Below are 23,764 nucleotides of genomic sequence, written 5' to 3'. Positions count from 1 at the left end.
GAAAATGCAGTAATAGGAGAATAGCATTCATCCTTTGAAGGATATGAGTAGCATCAGCTAGTAAAGCTATGAGCCCCCTATTTGGCATTCAAAAATCAATCCAATATTTGTTTTGGTCTTCTAAATCAATTGGAAATAAATTTGTAGATGTCGATGAAGATGAAAGTTGATGTTGGGTATTTTCATAATTTTGGTTTTAGTTTTACTTGTCAGGATTTGTCTCCATGAAATGGCACAATTTCTGGGTTTTGTCTTGTTTTGAATCCATTTAAGATATGTAACACTAATGAAATCAAAAGCAGAAATTTTCCCCAAATCAATAAGGGCTGTGATCCCCCACTTAGCTATTTATGTCCTTACCTTTTATGTTCCTAGTTGAGCATAAATTTTTAATTCTCAACTCTTAAACATGAGGAAATTTGTTGTTGACCTCTGATCTGATGGTGAGTAGAGTCCAGGACTGTGGCAGAAGGATACAGAGAAAACCATCCATGCATACATGATTCAAATGTGTTTTACAAACACCTGGGAGTTTATCAGAAATTCTGGAAGAAATTCAGCTTATTATTCCATATTTCAGGGACCTTGAGGATTTAAAATTTTTCAGTAGATACCCAGAGATAAGTGAAACATGCAGGTTTAATGGCTAAGCAGTTTGTGGGAGAAAAGTCTTGTTCACTGTTAGAGGATTTCTACATCAGTCATTTATAAATGTCAAGATCCAAGGGCCTCACTGCACCGCTGGATAGGTAAGTCATCTACTCAGGTTCAACAAAATGTAGCAGACACTCAATCTTGTTTTAGTGCATAGGACAGGTGTAGTGCAAATACATTTCAAAGTGATTTTTGACAAAGCTTAAATTCTTTAAGGTGCCTTTAATAGCAAAGAATCAGCAGCACTGTGGCAAGTCGTCCATGTAAATAGAAATCATGCAGGAATCCTAAACTTCTGCATTACAGAGCATGGAAGAAAAACAGTCCTGTTTGGGAAAATTACTTGAAACTAGAACAAAAACTTACAGATGTTTCTCTGTTAAGCATGAAGCCTGGGATGAATGTGGTCTCACTGGTCTCATCTATTTCAGTGGAGTTGACCTTCTCATCCTGAAGTCTCAATGTGTTTCTGTAGCTGCTGATGCAAGAAAATCGTTGGGAGATGCTGTTAGTAAGCTGCCCTTAAGCCTGGTTTATAATTACTGAAGACAATTACAAGAGATGTCAAACTATTATGTGATGTTATCAGAACAGGTTAAAACTCATAAGAAACCACATAAAATCTTATTTCATTAATGCCATGAAACAGTCCAGTACCTCATTTTTGTGTCATAGGCAAATTTCTCTGCTTTTAGGAACACACCCTCCCATATACAGTATTGGCCTTCAATCATGGCCAAGTAGATGAAATATAAATTCAAAATCATTAAATTTGGGTTATAATTCCTTTCCCTACCATCAAGATGTAGGTTAATGAACAAACTCTTCTTAGGGATGGTCTGAATCTCTTGCTTCTTCGCGCCGTGTTCAAACCTGCTTGCTCTTGCTGCCACGTTGCTCGCTGCACTCTGCCAGCTGCAGTCTCTTGCATAATGTACCCATGGCCTGGGTCTCTGTGTGTGATCTTACAGACATAATTTACACCCTCAGAAATACATTTGATAGTCATCAGGGAGTGCAGGGAATTTTTTTTTGTTGCGTGTATTTACAATTTGTCTGCAAGTTTGGTCTTCATAGATGACTATTGAGTGCCTAGAAGGGCTGACCTTCCACCACAGCTCAATAAACTGTCCTGTTGAGTTAGTTGCTGGCTGATGACTTTTCTCACATTTGGAAGCTCTACCTCACACAGATTTCACAGATGTTTTCTTTCATTTTGCACAAAGTAAAAGTTTGTAGGTTAAACACATTTATTTTTTTCTGTGGAACAGCATGCTTAAGTGCATTCAAATGTCAGAAGGCAAAATAAAGCTTTTTAGGTGAAAAAATTAAAAATAGATGTCTCTATTTCCTAAGCACAAGAACTAAAAAAAAAATTTAAAACCCAGTCATGCTATAAATTACAGTAAAGAAGCTGAAGGTACAAAGCTGAGAAATGTAATATTAACACAACCTTGATTTGGGAAATATTTGTGCTAACATACCACTTGGCACACTCAAGTAAGTGAGGTAAAAAGCACCTGAGTGCTTACAGGACTCCATTAGCTCTACAAGTCTTAGACCTGAGATTGTAGCAATAAGCAGGCTTCAACAATTAAATTTCAACATGGTTACAGTTCCTGTGTCTCTTAGTAAGCACTTAGTTGAGTGCTTGCTTTATCTTCACTATGTATTAGATAAGTAGAAAGGAAAAAAAAGTGTTTGCCATTTCTATCTCAAAAATGGCAGAGCTGAGCTGCAGGTTTTCATTTCCTTCATGAAAATGGAGGAACAGGGTAAAAGCTGGGAAGTAACTGTGTGAGGGTCTTTCTGGGATCACTTGTTTTTCTGGCTGATGAGAAAAAAGTCTGTTTAAAAATTAAGAAAAAAAAGTCCAGATAACTTCAAAAATGGTGTCAAAACTTTTCTGACTTGAACCAAATATGGCCACTATTTATGGAATCGTTCTAACAGGATTATGAAAGATTATGATAGAAAGAAAGATATATGAAAGAATTTCCCAGTTTGTCAGTGTTCATACTTCCAGAGGAGTTCTCACGACACAGCTATTGTCTAGAAAAATTCTGTAAACTTAATTAGCTATGATATTCTTTAAAAATTGCATTTTAGGCAGCTAGCTGACCCAGTTCTCTCATACTTGAGGTCAACTTGTCAAAAAATTTAATAATTTCTATGAAACATAAGGTCACAAGTCTGACTTAGACTATGAAAAGCCAAGATTTTCAGATCTGTGCTAGGTTAGTTAAATGTTCAGATGATCTCCTTCACCAGAACACTCTGTCAGCAATACCTCAGGGATATTGAAATCAATAATCTCTACTAAAAAAGTTCTTTAAATGCACTTTTGCAGAACAAAGCAAAAATAAACAGCCAGACAGCTAAAAACCCTAGACATTCCAACCAGGAATAATAAAATTATCTCAGCATTTTTTCCGGTGTACTGTATATCTGACAGTAGATATATCCAAACTTGTGTCTTTTTAGACTGGAATTACTACTGATGGTATAAGCTCTGTGCAAATCTGAGAATGAAGCTGTCTGGCCCTTGTCTGGGTTTAACTGGCTTAAATAAAAGAGCTGAACACCTTTCTCCCTCCAAGAGAGGAGATGCACTGATTGTTGCTGATAGCAGCAGACACAGCTTGCTGATGGCTGGATTTTTGGCAGTTGCATTTCAATTTTATAAATTAATTTTTTACATTATCCTTGCATATGAATTTTGACTTCTACCATTGGCTAACCTGTCCCAAGTATCCTTTTGGGCAACAGTGAAACTACTATTTATTATAGTAGTGCCCAGCGACTCCCAACAAACACCACTCAACAAATATACAGAGTTAAAAAGCAAGCCATATATCCAAAAGACATAACATTTCAAACATATGAAGACAAAGAGGAAGTGTTCTTATCCCATTTGAGGGCTTTGGAACAATAAGAGATGAAAAGATTTTCCAGCCCTGACCCAGGATGTCAACGGCAGAAAAACCCCCAAACCTTGAATTTCTGAGTCCCTGTCTATTGTCCTAAGTGCAGCACTTCAAAGCTGATTTCAACAGTTTATTTCTGAATCAAGATTCAGTGGTGGTCTCAACTTCTTTAGTTTTTTAAGCTTTTTAAAATGTTTCCTTTCTATTTACATTTCTCATAATTCTCACAATTGTTCATCCTATATATACATCACCCATTCAGTATATTACATGACGTATTTTATAAGAAATAGTGTCTCATCTCAATTTGACCATGAACAAATAATCATCTCATGAAGGCAGCAAAGGGAATACATATCTTCAGTTCATGAGAGATCTCCCATCTCCAGAAAGCTGGAGAAAGCTTTGTGATTTAGGGTTTGTCCTTGCTCACACTGTTTTCCAGCTTGAGGAATGCCACCAACTGTGATGGAGTAAGATGTGTAAACTTGAGTGTGGAAGAGAAAATCTGGCCTTTCTGTTCCTAAAGAATTCCTGATTGGCTTTTAGGACTATAGAGGACACAATGAAATGCATGCAGTGCAAATAAGCTAAGTACAACATTATGTGAAAGGTATTTTTTTATATATTCATGATGCACTTAAAATCAATATGTTTCAGTGGGAGAGGAAGTTGAAAAGGCTATAAATAGATACAAAGAAATATTCCAGTGGTTCTTTTCATGTTTGCAGAGTCATGCCAATATACTAAATATGTTGTTCTTAGATTTTTGCATTTGCCTTTATTATTTCTGTAAAACATAAGTATGTGCAGAAAAAAATATCAACATTTGGAGGTTTTCAGCTAGTGCACTGAAGAAAGAATCACTAAGAAATCTGTGATCTCTAGCAGTGACATGACACAGCACTTTGTAAAGAGAATACCAGTCACTCTGTTATTTGCTTTTAAGTCATTCATTTTAGTTTTGATAAAATATAACTACTTTCTAACATATGGATTAGACTCTTAGTTATTGTAAATTTCCACAGGATATTTAACTTATAACTTAACTGGAGTTATGTTGAGGATTTGAAAATTATTAGAGCACACAGCTATCTTTGAGAAGTAATGAAAAAGAATAGTTTCCTTTCTGGTAAAGGAAAATATTGTGAGTATTTGAAGCTGCTCCTATACAGCCATCACCAGCATGATGAGTGTGGGAATCACATCAGGCAGAGAGGTACAGGGCAGCAGATGGGGGTGTGCTAACAGTGTAATTTTCAGTGCCATGTCTTAGGAACAGATCTGCTTGCTTGCATAGCCCTGCTGTAATGGTGTGCCTGTGTGAGTGCATGTGGGAAAAGTGTGCACACAGGGACAGGCAGACACATCCTTCCCAGGACCTGTTGCATCTGTTGCCACTCTCAGACTTATTTGCCGGAGGAAAGTCTGACAGGTTTGAAAAACTGTTCTTTCTACAGTAATGAAAATGGATGACTGAGGATAGGAGAAAGCCACTCAGTGGGATGGCTGCTATATAAACATACCCTTGATTAGAAACATAAGACTTGATCCAGGAAAGAAAAGGTCACAATGTCCAAGCACAAGAAAAGCTCCAACTAGAATTGCTTATGACTAGCAAAAGGCTTGCAAGACTGAGGCTAGGGACATTTAAACTTTACTTCTTGTTCTTTTTACTTCCTGCAGTGAATGTAGAGATATTCCCAAATCTTTTTATTGCATTCCTCTGAGCTCCTCAATGATTGATATGTACCTGTGTCTGAACTAGTAAAGCAAGTTGGATGGTGTCACAGAAATAGTAGAAGTGTATCTAATCCACCTAAACATATGAACTATCACTCTGATAATGACTGATGAATGGAATTACTTATAAATAAGAACATGATGGATGTGACACGAGAACAGGTGCCAGCCCAGGGATATTGGAGGTGAGATACAGAAGATTGTGACAGTCATGCTGATCAAATAATTAAATCTGAATTTTGTTCAGACTCAAGAACCATTAAGAAATTCTTCTTTTGCATTCTGCATTTTTTTTCCCTGAAACTGTAGCCATCAAATGAAAGAATACTTTGCCAAGATGTGCTGGAGACTTTGAAGAACCACAATAAATTTCAATGTAGCCATTCAAATGGATGGGTGTTGCCATTGACAGACTAGAATGATATTCAGGATCATACACTTATTCTTAATTCATAATGTCTACAAACAACATAGTGTCTAAGAATCATGCGTTGTACTTGACTTCAATACCTTATGTTAACATGTGCAAACTGTATTGAAATGGGACAGAGAGCCTGATAGTAAACTTATGACTTCTTCAATACTGGGAAAGTGTGGAATTACAGGCAGAGATCTATATGGGACTAGGTAGGCTGCCCAGGGAAGCAGCTGAGTCACCAGCCCTAGAGATATTTAAAACACATGTAAATGTTGCACTTGGGGATAGGGTTTAGGGGTGGACTTGGCAGTGCTTGGTTAATGATGACAGTCAGTGATCTAAAGGCTTTTACCCAACATAAACAATTCAGTTACACTGTGATTCTAAGTCTCAAAAAGTGTAAACCACTGGCATTTATTTCACAGAGTGAAGAGGTTAGGGGTGCACCATCCAGCCATTTGGGATATCATTATATTCTTTATTCCAGTCTCAACAAAAAGGGGAGTCACACTTCCCTCACTTCCCATGGACATCATAAATGCCTAATATTAGCAGCTTGTTCCTCCAAAGCTACCATGTCTTTTACTTGCCCTGGGAGGCTCTTTAAGTTTGCCCTACACTTCATGATCTCTGAGCACACCAGAATGGAATTCCATTTGGATAAATTTATATTAATTTTGTAGTTACTTCCCAGTAATTTAAGATTTTGACTGCCAATGCATAAGAACATTTTTATTTGTGCATTTATTTATTTGATTTTTATTTGTGCACAAAAATATTTTAGAAGATCATTTTTGGAGCCTCAAATTCCAGTTTCAGGGGGAAATAGTCATGTCTTTTCACAATATTGAAATGCTTTATCTGGTTGATCTAGAAATATTGACATTCAATCTTTGGAAACTTTAATTCAATATTAAACAAATTTAATGTAGTTAAAAATAGTTCAGGCTGGGAAAAATTGAACTGTAAACAGTTTCCATTATAATATGATGGGGATCTAGCTGGGAAGTTTTTTCTAGAAATATGAAATGCACAGATCTTTCTAATCAGCTTATTGCCATAAGGAATAAATGCCGTAAGTTCTGTGATCAAAGCATTATACAAGACTGTCTGCATTTGTATTTAGCATAATTGAGGCTTAAGAATGTTCTGTAACGAAAGAAAGGTCATCTTGTATTTTGAAACATCATTAGATCACTGGGATCATATGTTAATATCACTACATCTGCTAAAGCAAATAGGGTATTATTTACTGTACTCCTCTTGGAATTCTAGATATTTTTATAAGAGTGGAGAATGGGAGCTTGGTTAGTGATTCTTAAAAGATTTAGCAAGCTTGCTTATTAAAACAAAAAGCTGTTTTCATATTCTCATCTTAGTTTTCTCCTTTATTTTTTTATGGTAGGTATTCCTTTTCTGTTATTTTCTGTTTGATTAACTGTTTTGGTTTTTTAGAGTTTTGGAGTGGGGATTTTTGTTTGTTTTGTTTGGGGGGGCTTTTTGTTAATGCGTGATAGCGTGTTCCAGCTGGTACTATACACATAATGAAAAGTAGTTTCAAATTTTCATTACAAAGAGTCATCCTAGACAAATTATCTTTTTGATCTGTCCTGTTCTTTTGAGTTTGGAGCCTCAAATTCTTGGATGTCACACCTGAAATCATCCAAAATATTCTAGACCAAGCTAGTATTTTAAATAGGTAAACCTCTTCACCTCTTCCCCATGACTTTTATTCTGAAGTATTACTATCGATAGTGTTTTGAGAGCTTCCCATTCAGATCATACACATAACATTCACAGAACTGACATTGATTACATTAGCTTTGGTAAGTACCAAACACAAATTACAAATGTCCTGTGGGAACTGCAGATTCTGTTCCCTCAGGAACTGAGCAGTATTAGCAATATAATTGCAAACCAAATAACTAAAATTTATATTTCTTTCAGAATATGAAAACAGAATAGCCAGGTGGCACTCACACCACTGTTTTTCTAAGGCTCCCTAGCCACATAGACAGGCATATAGTTAATTTGTGCCTAACTTGTCCAAAAATTTTCTTTGAGTTCCAGTGACTATGCAGTTTCAAAGTGCCTGCTACATTGCTACATGTCAACCAGCTTTTACCTGTAGCCCTATAAAAATTCAAGTCTAAACTGAGCAGTGTAGGATTTATTCAGAGCCACCTGAAGTCTTCTTAAGCCCCCTGGAGAATTATACAAACATTAGTCACAGTGAGCACCATGACTATTTATTTGATGTAATGCTGACGCTGATCCCATTCCCTTATATTATCTAATGTTATAATAAATGGAGAGCCAATTACAGAGATGAGCAACGTGCTTTCAGTCTCATTATCCTCAAACGGCTGAAACCATTTTAAAATTTCAATTCATGAGACACTGAGAGTGCACTGAGAGGAAGATTCACTGTCCTTTTACTGAAGATTAACCATTATGCATCCAGGCACATAACAAAGTGGGGCAGATATTAAGAGAAAAAGAGGGAGCCTAATTTTAGGGTAGGGTTTAGAACACCCTATGTACAGAGAGGAAGAACAGAAATTCCAATCAGTGCAACGTATGTGTGTGTATATATATATATATATATATATATATATATATATATATATATATATATATATATGTATTTTACACTAGACAAGTGTTGACCAAAAAGACCCAACAAACCAACAAACAAACAAACAATCAAACAAACTTTGAAATCCAAAGCCCAAATAAGTAACCAAAACAAATAAACAAAACAAACCAAACAAAAATTTAAATGAATCACTATTTTATACAGGATTATTTTTTGGACCCATCAGAGCCTTCAGAACTGCCCATCAGAGCAGTTCCTCACAGAGCTGCATGGCTACTAGTGCCAGTGCCCAGCCTGGTATGGAAGGCAAAGGACTTGAAGGCAGTGGGACCACCCTGCAGCAGAAGAGTGCTTTTAAGCCAAATAAAAATGACTGTGCAACCAGTCTCTGTTTTCTCTCTTTACTTTCTACAGAGGATTTATGCAGTTATTATTTCTACCTGCACACTCGCACTAATAATTCCTTTAAGGACATCTCCTAATTTTAGTGACACAACTTCTTACTTAGCTGAATTGGATCCACTCATTAGCTTAGAGTGTTAACACAGCTTCTGAGAGTTGTTTCCCATGCCATTCCTTTGAAGCACAGTCTCTCAACATAATTTTCTGTTAGTACAGTGCCATGTGGCTATTAGCTTCAGACTTATTCAATATGTTTTTAAGTGTGAGCTATGTATAAGGTGTGTATATATGGCATTCCGCAAATCTTATGCCTATTTTTTCTATCACCTGCATTATTCTTAAGATCCCTGTGTCCTCTAGTGGCTATCTATCAGAATTGCATAAAGTGGCAGACAAATACTTGTTTCTGGTTTTTTTTCTCAAAACATTAAAAAAATTAGTTTTCCATCCTATAAGTTTTATCCTGTATTCATTCTTATTTCTTTTTTACTAAAATGTATATTTTAAAGTGATGTTTTATAGTTATTCCTGGTAAGCAGTATATGTGGCAGTATTGACAATTTTATATATAATCTTCTTGCGCACAGACATTTGTCTATTGTCTAGTTATCTGTGTGCTTGCTGGAGATTTTAGCATCTATTATGAATTGTGAATGCTTATACAGGTTTTATCAGGTATTGTGGAGCATTTCCTTACATACAGACTCACATTCTTGTCTCACTTGGGCATGCCAAGTTTTTTCTTAGGACATTAGAAATTGCTTCAGTCCATCCTAAAATAATAATTGTGTACAAACCACAGTACATTTTTAAAGAATTTGTATTTTAGCCTACTGTGAAAATCCAGTGTGTGAGCACATAACTGACAATTGTTCTATAATAAAGATACATTAGGGATAAATACAAATTTCACATGTAATTTTATTTGGGATTTTCTGCATTCTTGACTATATATTATTAAAATGGGATCCAGTTCATTTAGTGTTAACCATCTCAAGTTGTAATAGTTGTAAGTTAGAGGAAGTAGGCTCCCACTCAAACCAGCAGAATAATAGTACATCTAAGAGGATGTCATTCTATAATATCTACCTAGGAAAAAGGATGAATTGCTACTCTACAGGAGTACCTTACACTTCACATGCACTAGAATACTTGTCCAGCTTTAGATGGCTGCACTTAGCCTGGTGTTTATCCTGTTTTGAAACAGGATATCATATGGACATGATTAATTATTTTAAGTGTAACAAACCAGTGAGACATGAATAGGTATTTATTAGATTTGGATGTAATTTGGATGTAATTTACTGTGCTAGAATAGTGAAGAACCCTGCCGTGTAGATTGAATAGAATTACTTGTACATTTGCAGAAGCTACTTCACACTGACTGAAGTATTGTGTATTTCCCAAAATGTATCTCTTGGAAGGAAGGAGGGACTCACCTAAATTTGAAGTTCTCTAAGTAAAAAAAATCAGCCTTCATCAAGCACTTGAAGTGGAATTATTTTCATTCTAAATAAAAAGAAGATACCAAATATATAAGGATCAGATAATTGATTATGAAAGGGAAGTTTTAGAAAAAAAAATGCTACCATATATGTTTGCAATACTACAGTTTCCTCTGTTCCCAAGATGTTTCAGGTCACCTCATTGATCACAGGATAAAGAATGCTTTAAGGTTTCAAGATCACTCCACTCTGAACCACTAAAGCCATTTGATTAGATTATTGGTAAGAGACATTAAGTGAGAAAAAAAGATGTCAACAACAACACTCCTTGGAAAAGACCTGAGGACTCCAATATTTATAAGACTCAGTGAAAATTTTTGAGATTAAATTACTCAACAGATAGGGACAAAACAGACTGGAAGGAAAAGTAAAGACCTAAGAAAGCAACATTTAGTATATTTTTTTCTTGACCAAGTCTGATAAAGGTTGCAAAATGTTCTGTTCAAACAACTTCTGTTTCAAAGTGCAATGTACTATGTAGTACTGTTTACATCACTTTGAATGAGTTGATCCAGCTAATCAGGAAGATTTGTTAACCAGCTAGTGAATAACATAGTACTTCAAACTTTAACACACAAAATTTTGTAGCATACTACCATAACCATAGCCATGAGCAAACCCCAAACATTTTAAAGCCCAAATGTCAATATTATCATGATTACAACGAGTAGAGCCTGATCCAAATTTAAGTTGAAGTAATTTCATAGACTGCCATAAGAATGTATCAGAGAATTCTTGCACCACAGCAATGCTCAGGAGAGTTCATGATTCATTTGGGCAAATATTGTTCTTCCTGACTTTTCTAAATAGTCTGTGAGTGCAATCAAAAAGATCTCAGAAAGGAAAAAGGGTGAGATAAAAAACAACAAAGAAAGAGCTCAAACTCACTCATGACTGAGCCAGTCTGACTGCTAACTGGGCTCCTATGAATGACAATGCAGAGGATATAAAGGACTATGGTCAGGATGTCTAAAGACACAAAGTGAATTTTCTGCATTAGTACAGACTTGCTGTGTGATGTCCAGTGAGTCACTTGGGTCCACATTCACAGGAGTATCTTGAAATCTATTTCAAGTGACACATAATTAAGTGTTAAAGGTTTCAGTATCCTATGAATCCAAATATGGTTGGATTCAATGACCTTAAAGGTCTTTTCCAAACTAAATGATTCCATGATTCTTGGTCTTAGGTCTTGAATGGGGATAATAGTTCTTTGCCATTTGACAAGAATGTGTCAGTGGTAGAATACTGAGGGTCATAGGACAGCCTTGATCTGTGCTACTGAGGATTAAGTGAGTATTTAAAAGAAGCTTTTTCATTATTGAACTGTCTCACTTCATAGCCAGAATATTTTTACTACATACATCAATGGGAAGGTATGACATATGGATGCTTTTAGGTGTCTGAGTAAAAATGCACTGATTTAATATTCAACTTCACAATTTTAGATATTATTAAAAACCCTCCTTCCTGCCCTCTGCCTACCTTCAGGGTATCAGTGGAGTGAACAGTCAATTCTTTCTGCCATTTTTCATGTGATTTTGTTCTGATATTGAAAGCTCTATTCTTTTTGTCAAACAAAATTTTCTCATAGATATGTGGGAGAAGAGATTTCATTGTTTTGGCTTGACTTAGTACACTCGTGGAGAAGGTTCTGTACAAAAAGAGCACAAAAGAGGTCTTTTGATGCAGAAATTTTACATGCTTTTAACCACTTCCTGACCTTGAAATGATGTTTGCTTTCAGAAGTCTGGTCAGTCACTTGACTTTGAAGGCTTTGGACAATATAATCTCCGATGGTGTTTGAATATACAGGAGATTGCTAGTAAAAAGATCCTTCTCCTAATTAAAATTGATGGAAATCTTTAAAAAAATGTAGAGCATGTCAAAACCAAATGGCACTGGATTGATTTTTACTCTGAGTAAAAATAGCAGTATTTTGTGGGTTTTTTGCTTAGAAGTAGTCTTACCTCTGTGGTTAGTAGGCTTATAGTAATTGCAATTAAGGTGAGAGCATTGTTTTCAAACTATGTACTTAAATGTTCTTCATATCCCTAGGCAAGTACATAATAAGGGATGTCAAGAAAAATCATGTCAAATTTGGAACTTATATTGCAACTTTCTAAGAACATACTTTTAAAATATATAGAATAGAACTTTCTGCATGTTATGATAAACTCTGGTATTCACTTGCCAGAATTGTCAGTAATGTCTACTATGGAACGTTAGCTATAGTGTTATTTAAATTATTTGAACCAAAGAGCTTGTTCTGACATTTTTTGCATGGAAATGTTTCAGAACTTCTGATTTAATCAAAACAGAATTTGCTTTTCTGTGTGTTTAACTGAGAGATTAACTTACAAGTAAATGCTGAAAAGAATATTTTCAAGTTTCCATTGATTCTTATGAATTATGCATGCTGAAATGGATGTCAGCATCTTCCAGGTTAAAATGTATATCTTTTTATATTGCTTTTTAAAACAATTGTAAAATTATTATCTAGATTAAAATATGTACAAATACAATAAAACATATACATAGATGCTTTCCATACTCAGAAGTGATTTTTTAAATAATGACAAGGGGTTTTAGAAACAGGGAGAAATTCAGAACTGATGAGCAAAACAAGACAAGAGCAGATGTCACTGGACAACTTCCCATTATTTACTGTTCTGCATTGCCAAGAAGCAACCACTGCCCACTGCGTTTTTGTCCTCATTGGGTGGTCCTAGTAACACTGCATGCTTTTCAGAAGAGGATAATATGTGTCACTTTGCTCCAGCTCAGGTGGTGATCTCTGGTGGTCCTATGCAAACTGGTCCCTTGATATTAAGACACATGAACACTAACATGGACTGATCTCACAAAACACATCATATTTCAGTGTCTTGCTCATTCCACTTATCCTGTAAGGTATTGAAGATGCTCTGGAAACAAATAATACAAACAAGTGGAGACACTGTTCACAATTACAAATGCAAAATGTACTGCATGCTTTTTATATACTGCTGCTTTCCACTGTCATCATTGATTTGCACAGCATGGGTTTACACCAAGATGCTTCTTAAACCACTTCTAAATTTCCCTGTGATATTGATCAGGCACAACTCTTGTTCTATTGAAGCATCCTTAATTTAGAACTGCCTACATGACTGACAGATAACAAGTAAAAACCAAGGCTTCCAAGTGACCAGAGACAAAACAATGAATATTGTTAAAACTTCAGCATTTGTAAGCCACATCTTGAAAGAAAATGTGCTTTATACTTCTTTTTCTAAAAGCTATTTAGTAACAGAAGTTATATTCTTCACGAAATATATTTATTTATTACTACACTACATGTTAAATCCCTTGGGACATCACAAAACCATTTCTTCAGATTGTATTTTGTACATAAACATGGGAACGGAGTATTATTGTTCTCTGTTTTGTTCACTTCCCACTTCCCATTGTATATTTCAAAGCATTCCATCTACAATAGAAATCAAAATCATGTAACTCTAACACCTATAAAGATTGTCACATACAGGAATTTTCACCCAATTGAGTGCTAGCTATCGGTTAGTTGATTCAATTAGTTGGGTATTTCCCCCCTTTCTTCAGTACAGAAATGTTTCTGCAGGAGATGATTCACCCTTGCATATGTATAATTTCCTGTGATATGCACTGGATAGTACAGACAACAGCAGTATGATCCTACAATATGCTTTTGAAAGGAACTGTATCCAGTTCTGGAGTCCTGCACCCAATATTCATCCTGCATCTGGAGTGCTGCATCCAACTCTGGGGTCCTCAGTATGGGAAGGACATTGACCTTCTAGAGTGAGTCTAAAGGAGGCTACCAAGATTATTAGAGGGATGGTAACCTCTCTTATGAAGAAAGGCTGAAAGAATATTGATCAGCCTGGAGAAGGCTTCTGGGTGACTTAGTTGTGGCCTTCCAGTACCTGAAGGGAGCCTAGTAGAAATTTCAAGAAAAGATATTCACAACAGCATGTAGTGACAGGATGTGGGGCAGCAGCTTCAAACTGAAAGTGAGTAGGATTATATTATATTATATTATATTATATTATATTAGATTAGATTAGATTAGATTAGATTAGATTAGATTAGATCCTTTACTTTGAGGCTGTTGAATCAGTAAAACAGCTTGCCCAGAGAAGGTCTGGATGCCCCATCCCTGGAAGTGTTCAAAGCCAGGTTGGATGGAGCTCTGAGCAATCTGGTCTAGTGGAAAGTGTATCTGCCCATGGCAGAGGGGTTGGAACTAGATGATACCGAAGGTCTCTTCCAAACTCAGGCCCTTCCATGATTCTATGAACTTTCTTTTATACCTCAATTTATTCTAGAACACATCTAAATAGGAAAAGAAAATAATTACAAATCCAGATTAAAGTAAAGCATTTTGACTATAACCTTAGCCACTCAAAGTATTTTCAGTGTAGAAATTGTGTGTAAGGAGTAAGATAGACTATAGCTAAAAATTACTGGAAAAAGCACAGTGAATATGCTTTCATAATGAATGCAAAGGGGGTAAATTTTAGAAAACGTACCAAATAAAAATAAAAACACAGGAACTTGGATGTAGAAACTTCAATATGGATCAGATTTTGAGAATATTTATTTTTTCCTTTGTTCTTTTAATTGGCAAAAATTCTTCCCTCTGAGATGTTTAGCAGTCTCTTTTTTCCACCTCATTTTACTAGCGATTGATCTCTCTTCAATACATAGCTCAAACTTGAAGGACAAAGCAAACATTATGCCATGTTAGTTGTCAACTAGCTCTTCCCAATAACTTACTTCAATACCAGTAAAAAAAACCAAACTAAACTATCAAACAGCTTGGAGAATGGAATTCTTTTAATGTAGAAAATTCCAGAAGATTCTCATTCTGAATCAGGATGAATCTTCAGAAATACTTAAATTGTTCTGTGGGATGAAAGTCTTCCATATTTTAGCTCAGAAATGCTAAACAACAACATGTCATTTTCATGTTTTGAAGGGTCAGTTCAAGATCCACTGCTTCCGGATTTTGAAAATTAGATAACTTGGCAAAACATGTCCTTTCCCTGTATAAATATTCTATTTCAGCAACCCCATGGGTTTAGTTAAAATAGTCACAGCTTTAAGCAGTACATTAAATATCACCAAGAATATATAAAATACTAATAATGATCTTTGGTTTTTTTTGTTTTTCTCATGGCAGATGCCAATGATTCCAGTAGCTGGATCAGTGGTGAGTCTGTAGCTCCTACAACAGTCCAATAAAACTGCAGTCAAGTATACCAGCTCATAGTCTAGCTGCTTTCTTGGCATAATGGGGTCACCATTAATCACTTGAGAAATCATTATTGCAATGAATGGATTTTCAAAGAACAGATTTTAAAAATACATTGCAAATGCATTTGTAATCTTGAGACTAGACATATGCTTTGCGAGTTATCTGGAATCATCAATTATCTTCAGCACACATTAAAAATGATGTAACTCCTCTCTGGAAGAAGTCATATTGAGGGACTCACAGCTGATCTATAGAAGCATATTAAACTATATTAAGCTGTTAAACTGTTGTGTTTGTAATTAAAAGCTCATATGCAGAATTAATTTCAAAGGTGGATAGCAGATCACTGGTCAAAAATATTTCTATCAACTTCCTAAATAACTGACACCATCCAAATGTTTTAAAGAACTTTTCTAAAGAAGTAAACAAATTATCTGCTGCCAGGCCTCAGGAAACATATTGAGTAATAACTAAATATGTGTATTGAATTAATGCTAATTTGAAAGCCCATTTTAGACCTCAAGCACTATTTCTGAGTCTCAGGGCAAAACCTATTCAAATTTTCTCACAGGAGGAGCTCTACTCTGACCTCATAACATCCCTGCTTGATTAACATCAGCCTCGAGCCCCAAGCAGATGAAGTGTTTTATGGTATCTAGCACTGTCAAAAATACCAGGACTCACATTAATTTTTTCAGCTGCAGGAATTTTTTCAGCTTTCGGTGACCAGAACCCTCTGCTCCTAGATGAAATCAAAAGATTTCAAGAGCTTAATCCCATCAACAGTGACCCATATAACAGCAAGGGATCTGCCAACTCACATCAGATAATAGCAGCAGATCTTGAAAAATTAATCCTTTACTAAATGAGATTTTTAAAAATAAGTTCTGATTGGTATACACATTACTGTTCAATGCAGTATTTTTAGGGGTAATATTTTGTGGGTTTTTTTCCTTACTTTGTGCTGCATAGCATTCAGAATGTTCCACACAGATTCCTGCTCAGTCAGACTCTCATTCCTGTACTCAGAAATAAAATCATCAATTCTATTGTTCCATTGATTGTGGACCTTTTAATGAATATTTATAGCATTTGATATATGCATATTGGTAAGAGTGTGGATGGATAGTACAATCCTTGATCTTTTATTGATATTCAGGCTTCTTCAAGGATTACCTGCAGGCAGCAGCATTCTAATCAATTCACCAAATGTGATCCAAGATACATCATAGCCATTGCACTAATAGGAAAGTTGTAGACCAAAGGGAAGAATAAATGAAGGAACCCAAATCACATACACAGCACAGGCAGGCACAAGGTGATTTGCTCAACTGGAGCCAGGAGAAACAGGAAACATTTTAGTTCCACTTGATATGTCCTGAAATACTAAATCCTACTTCTCATACTTTTAATAAGCACAGCACCATATAATAATAAGCACAAACCGAAAATTGCTTCTGGACCTAATGTGACACAAACTTTTGTGAGTACCACGGAATCTGACCAGGACACATTTTGCTGTAGGCTAGGGGAATGAACAGCTCATATTGGTCCTAGATTATGTATCTTTGCTGAGACTGATAAAATACACCTTCAACAGTAATTGAAGTGGGCAAGCTCATCATAAAGAGTCTGATTAGAGAGACTGTAGCAGGAAATGTATGAAGAGGAGAAATCCTAGGCCACTAAAAGGTTTTATTACAAGGCAATAAGAAAATTAAGCTTCTCCAATTGGTTTCCTTTGCTATAGCCATCCTAAAAACTCAAAAGCTTTCACAGTGAATGATGATGTAACCACCATTATACTTCAGCAACCCTTAATTAAGGCTGAGATCAAGTGTAATTGCAGTTGATATAAAATTAACCTTCAATTTTGCAATCAATTTTTCTAGCACAAATAGCTGATTCCAGAATTCGTTATTCCTGTCAGTTTAAATCTTTCAAAATATAAAACCATCCTATAAAACAGGGATGATTTCATTATAATAAATCAACATTTGATGAAGAAATTTGATTACACAGTTGAAAGACTAAAGTTACACACTCTGAAGGACTAAAAGTAATTTATTTGAGCTGTACTTTGCCTGAATAGTGGCAGGCTTTGGGGAACCATATGAACCTTATGAGAACACTGTCATTGGAGGCCCTCTTAAACCATAGCTTTGTAAATTATGAAATAAAAAAGTGGCCAGGCTGGTATTGATTCGGTAGAGTACCTTCCACATATCACTGTGAGAACTACTCAAGATATTGCAGTTGCTATATGTAGAAAAATAAAGACTGAATAAAGTTTCCAAGTGGAACAATTCCATGGAAGCTGGAAATGAGACTCATGTTTTCTTTCACCACCTAACAAATTGTGAGGCACTCACTACCTGCCTAGGCAGTAGCAGGGAGGAAGAAGGAAGAAGTTTCCTGGTTATAACGCCTGGGCTTCATTCTTTGCTGTGCAATTTTATATTTGTAGAGCTAAACAAATGAACCAGTAGCACAGTCCTCTGCTTCAGCTTTCACACAGTCTACCACAGATCTCTCAAAAAAGGTGACTAGAAGCAAAAGATGGAGGAAAAAAGGTATCAAGATGATAATAAGAATGTACAGTTAAAATGCAGTTTTTCAGAAATAAGTCTTATTCCCTTAAAAAGCAGGAATTGTATATAAGCAGAGAGTATTCAGTTTAGTCTACATAGATAACAGCTTTTTAATCATACTTTGATATTTCAATATCGTAGCCATACGTGGCACTTATCTGTGCCTTCAAGTTGTACCAGACTTTTCTTTATTTCTTCAACACATACTAAGTATTTAAAAACATCTGTGCTAATAAATACAGTGGTTAAAATCTTTTCTACATAAAACTGCAAGTATTTTGTCATTGAAAGCTTTCATGCAGTGATATGGAAAGATCTTCAGTTGTGTTTAGATTTCATTTGAGCCATGATTTTATCTAAATGTGTCTTCCTATCAACAAATTTTTATGTGGAAATCACACCAAGACAGGATCACATTTTTCATGCATAACAAACTCTCTTTCATCTTACAAGAAAATTGGAGGCTGATTTTCATTTACTGTAACTACCAGACATTTGATTTCCACAACACTCCAAAGACTCCCATGGCTGATGTAAAAGTAATAACAGATCCAATGCCAAGTATTATGCAAGAAAGATATGTCACTGGCTAGTTCTCAACTGAAGAAACTGTAACACAGTGCATTTGTAGTGTTACTCATTTTCCTTTTATTTTTATGAGACTTCCACTTACACAACTTATTCCAGAAAACGATTATATCTTTGTAACACCATAACTGAAAGGATGGAAATAACAGAATGATAAAATTATATTATTCTTGTTATTGTTATTATTATTACCTATATTCACAGAAAGAAAAATATATATTTTCATAAATTTAGACAAGATATAAACGTGATAGTGTATGAGATGTAAACAGAACATTCTCCACTGAACAATGTGAAACACTCACAATGAAATCAGTGAACAATTACAGTTTAAGTGTACAGATTTTTTTTCTGTTTGCCAAGAATACATGAACAGATCTTACAGGAGGATAGATATATATTTCTCAATAAATTAAAGATTCGGTGCTGTCCTCCTTCTTTGTGACTGGCCCCTTTCTCCTTTGCATTCCAACCATTTGTGCATAGATGTGGAAAGGAGCAGTGGTTTTCATTACTCCCAGCCCAAATGTTTTCTCCCAGAACTACTGCATTGGATGGTTCCTATGCCATTAGTTTGGAATTGGCACTTCTTAACAAAGCCATGGCAGTCTGCTCTTTAAGAGCACATCTGTTGTTATGTGACCCAAAACTTAGTTTTCTGAGAAAAAAAAATGATAGACACTATGGGAAAAAGAAATATCTAAACGGAGAGGCCCATACTCTTATTCATTCCATGCAAATCCTCACCTAAAGGATCTCTCATCTCATTAGACGCAGGTCAAATGCAGTCTGGTAAATGATATAATGAAAAGATTAAGAGAGCTGATTTATTTTTCAATGATTCATCTATAAGCTGTATATCAAGAGAAAGAAATAAACCAATTGCATAAATTAACGCAATGTCTAAATTATAGGTATAGTAATATGTTTTCTATTATTTTGATAATCATACCACGTAATGATGGAGAACATACTTAAGAGGAAAAAAACCCTTACAACCATGCAGTTGAGTCCAATACTGCCACCTTGTGAAGAAGAAAATCTATTACTTCTTCTGTCGATTACACAGAACCACACAAACATAAAATGGTTTGGTTTGGGAAAACTCTACTTCCAACACCCCTGCCATGGGTAAGATCACCTGCCACTAGACCAGATTGCTCAAAGCCACATGCATCCTGGATTTGAATGCTTCCAGGGATGGGACATTTTTATTCTGCAATCATTTAAAACAAAACAAAAATCCTACTTATACTCAGGAAAAACAAAACAAAACAAAACAAAACTCTGAAGAAATTGTTTCTGTCAAATAAAAGCCACAAGCCAAATGTCAAAAGCATGAGACCCAGAGCCTGATGGGAAGGAGGGATGGGGGGTAAGGGAAGGATTGGTTTTTAATTAAGAACATCCCAAAAAGAAAAATTCAAAGCTGCTAAGTAAGAAAAAGAAAACAGATTTCTTGCCAAGAAAATTCAACTGAAGATATTTAAATAGCACTTCTGTATTTGGTTTTTATCTCTAATTTTCATCCTTTTGTTTTCAGTTTTGAAGCACAGTTGAAAATATAATCACATATTCATTTCTTTATGAAACAAATGTAACTACTTCTATACATTACAGTGGAACTTCATTTCTTCAGATAATATTTTATAAATTTTAACAGTCACCTGATACATTGAACAAAAAATAATAGCAGCAGTAGAAGCATCAAGATGGTGTATAGCCTCCATTGTCTTTGTTGCACTGTATACATGTATTTTTGTTTTGTTTCCTTTTTGGTCTTTTTTTATTTTAAGCTGCTAAAGACATTTGGAAGCAGCATGTATTTTGGAAGACTTATATGGAAAGATTTACATAGCCTGGCAAACACTTGTTCTTCTATTCTTCAGAGCACCTACTAAATAGTAAGGATACCAGCTGAAATGAAGAGATGACAAATGTGAAACTGCTGCAGTCAATAATTATTTTGCATTAACATCTAATTTTACATAGAAAACACGTTACATATGTATCAAATTTGATTTTTTAGAAGTAAATATTCATCAAACACAAGCTTAGCCTGCCCTGTCAAGATCCTCAATGCCTGGATTTTAAAATTTCTGCTGGATTTCAGCATGAACAAAGCTGTAGTAAGCATCTCAAACAAGCTGTGCAGTGGAGTGGAGTCAATAATGGGGTCGATAATGCACCTCGCAAAATTATAGACTGGATGAGACAACAGGTTTTTCAATTTCCCCAGAGAAGTTTCACTGCTTTTAAGAGTAATTGAACTTTTTCTTGGTTTTCAAAAATAGAATGTATCAAAACAACGGTGTGATGCATTTTTTTTTTTAGAAAAAAACCACCTCTGAACAGTTATATATTCAACCTAAAAATTGGAATCTGCAATAGTTCTGTTGTTTTACCTGAGCAGTTTCGAAGATTTATTCTGAGAATTTTTAATAATAATTCAGTTAATCTTAAAATATTTACCTAAAAATTAAAAATCTTATCCTCATAAATTAACGTACATTTTATATTGCATTATTTCTACACAAGAAAATCTTTACCAGCATTGAATATTTCCATCCTACCTTAAGGAGAATGGTCAAACAATGATATATTTCTTCCAGCATAACCTTAGAACAACCTTAGAACATCCTTAGAACGAAGAAGTTTTCTTATGTTGGTCAGCCCTGACTTTCTGGATACAGGGAACAGGCTTCAAGAAGTTTTGGCTCATTTTGATGCACTTCCTGCCATTCCATGCCATGCAATTCTTTTCCTTTCATTTCCAAATTTGTGAAATGAAGAATTTTCATTACAGCACAGCTCCAAGATTGTTCACTCTACAACTTTTGAATCAGTGCCACCAACAGTGATGGGGATCTCAGCAGCAACAACGAGCTACACTTAGGGTTTGTGTGAGGCTTCAGAGAGCTGCAGAACCTACAGCTTCAGGGACACTGGCAATAAAAAAGGCATCACAAGGGCATCAGGTCAGGGCCACAGCTGATAAATCCACACCTTTCAATCTGTGTATGGCAGTGAGGACCTCTGCACAGTCCCAAGATGCTATTAGAATCAGGGTTAGGGTTAGGGTTGAGTGGGTCAAAGAGCCCACAGCTCCAGGAACACTGGGGCTGGAAATGGCATGCCAAGGTGATCCCAGCACATCCTCAACATTGCTGCTCCTACTTCTTTCTAAAATCAAGCACCCCTGGGGATTGGGACTTCAGGGCTAGTCTGAGGGTTAGGGCAATATTTAGGGCTGGGGTTAGGGTTGTGTGAGTAAAAGAGCCTACAGCTCCACGAATAATATGGGTGTAACATGAATGGCAAGGTGGTCCCGGTAGGGCCTCAGCATTGCTGCTCCTACTTCTTTCTAAACTCAACCACTCAACATGGATGGGAGTTTTATTGTTAGGGTTAGTGTCAAGTTTAATGTTATGTTTTGGGTTAGGGCTAGGGTAAGGGTTAGAAGATTAGTGTTAAGTTTAGCCTTAGGGTTGAGTAAGTAATGATTTGAAAATTCTTCATTTCATGAAATGAAATTAAATCTTTCTATGATTTCTATGAAATGTCTCTTTTATTGGCTTTTTTTTTTCCCTAAGCACAGAACATGGTCTTTATTCAGTAGGTGCACAGAAGAACTCCATTACAAAAGAAGCATTAAGTGCATATTTAATCAGTGAATAGAGAGTTGATCACAGAGAGTTCACCAGTGATATGATTATATGAGTGGATTTCAAATGGCTAAGTTTCATTTTTTTTTAATATTTAAATATCCTGTTATCCATAACATTGGTGAGAAAACTGTAAGCAGTTGCGTTTGAAGCAAAATATATTTTGCTTAACACTCCTAAAACTTTCACAAAGATACTTAGCTTATTCTAAGGACAGTAGATGGGAAAACCCCTACCATTTTTGGCTGATCCTTCCCATTGCTCCCAAAATGCATTTTTTCTATGTAAAGCCTAAATTTATCTTTTAGCTCTTAATTTTTATTATACCTGTTTTTGCACCTTGGTATTCCTCATCAGACTCAGGGTTAGATGTGCTCTGTATCACCACACAAAATGTTATTAGCTGCACCTTGTCTGACCTGTGTAACTTTTCATAGACTGAATTCTATTTAGTCGCTAATTCTCCAACTGGACATTTTCTCCAGCTTTTAATAGCCAGCCAGGGACTTTTTCTCCAGAGAGACAGTGATAGGAGAAGGGGGACAGGTTTTAAACTAGAAGAGGCGAGATTTATATTAGTTGCTACAAGGAAATCCTTTTCACAACAAAGGGTGGTGAGGCTTGAAAACAGGTTGCCCAGAGCAGCTGTGGGTGCCCCACCCCTGTGTTCAAGGCCAGGCTGGATGGGGCACTGAGCAACCTGGTCTAGTGGAAGGAGAACCTGCCCATGGAGGTCGTTGGGAAGAGATGATGTTGAAGGTTCCTTCCAACCCAAACCATTCTATGACTCTATGACCTTTCTCTTTTCACAGGTCCCGCTGCACCTGCGAGGCTGTGCCAGGCTGGCCATGCCAGAGTCCGGTGTCCCAGCACAGCCCCAGCATCAGCCAGCCCTTCTGAGCCCCAGCACGGGCAGACAGAAGGGATGTCTGGTGTGTTTTCATTTTTCATTACTCTGGAGTTCTCTGGGCAAACAAGAATGGAAGAAAACCCACGGTGTTTTAATCCACCTTTACTGTGGTTTTGGTATGCTTTTATTTATGCTTGTTTTTTGGTTTTTTTTTCTTCACCGTCAATTGCCTCTTGCAATTTACTGTGAACTAAATTTACTAAATTCCAGTCTGTGATTTCAAAAAAACCCCAAACAGAAACCAAAACCAAACAAAGAATCCGAAACCAAAATAAAAATGCCCTTAAAAAACCAACAACAAACGCCTCAAAACCCCAAACAAACAAAACCAAACAAATAATCAAACACCAACCCCCAATGTTAAAAAACCAAACCAACCCACGAAAGCAGGCGCTGCCAGCTGCTCCGCCTCACGCTGGGAGGCGCTGCCTAACGTCCCAAGAACGCGAAACAGCAGCTCCTAGTAAAGTTTGGCTCCTCC

General features: G+C 36.1%; 1 protein-coding gene and 1 long non-coding RNA gene across 2 annotated transcripts; both read right to left on the bottom strand.

The window, feature by feature from the left end:
- Positions 1 to 40: 40 nt before the first annotated feature.
- LOC134550090 (uncharacterized) lies at positions 41 to 23,764 on the bottom strand. Its single transcript, XR_010080252.1, has 4 exons — positions 23,662 to 23,764; positions 10,183 to 10,252; positions 1,021 to 1,129; positions 41 to 545 (listed from the first exon to the last, which is right to left on the bottom strand). It is a non-coding gene; the product is annotated as an uncharacterized LOC134550090 (long non-coding RNA).
- On the bottom strand, positions 12,007 to 20,261 carry TSPAN19 (tetraspanin 19). The gene is given in 7 exon segments (XM_063396704.1): positions 12,007 to 12,090; positions 12,219 to 12,302; positions 13,580 to 13,720; positions 16,488 to 16,598; positions 18,614 to 18,729; positions 19,985 to 20,060; positions 20,172 to 20,261. Coding segments are annotated over 7 exon segments (678 nt in total). The 5' UTR covers positions 20,238 to 20,261.

This window comes from Prinia subflava, chromosome 4, assembly GCF_021018805.1.
Source record: "Prinia subflava isolate CZ2003 ecotype Zambia chromosome 4, Cam_Psub_1.2, whole genome shotgun sequence".
NCBI lineage: Eukaryota > Metazoa > Chordata > Aves > Passeriformes > Cisticolidae > Prinia > Prinia subflava.
The sequence above is the reverse complement of the archived record's forward strand: the minus strand, read 5'-3'. Positions and strand labels throughout refer to the sequence as shown.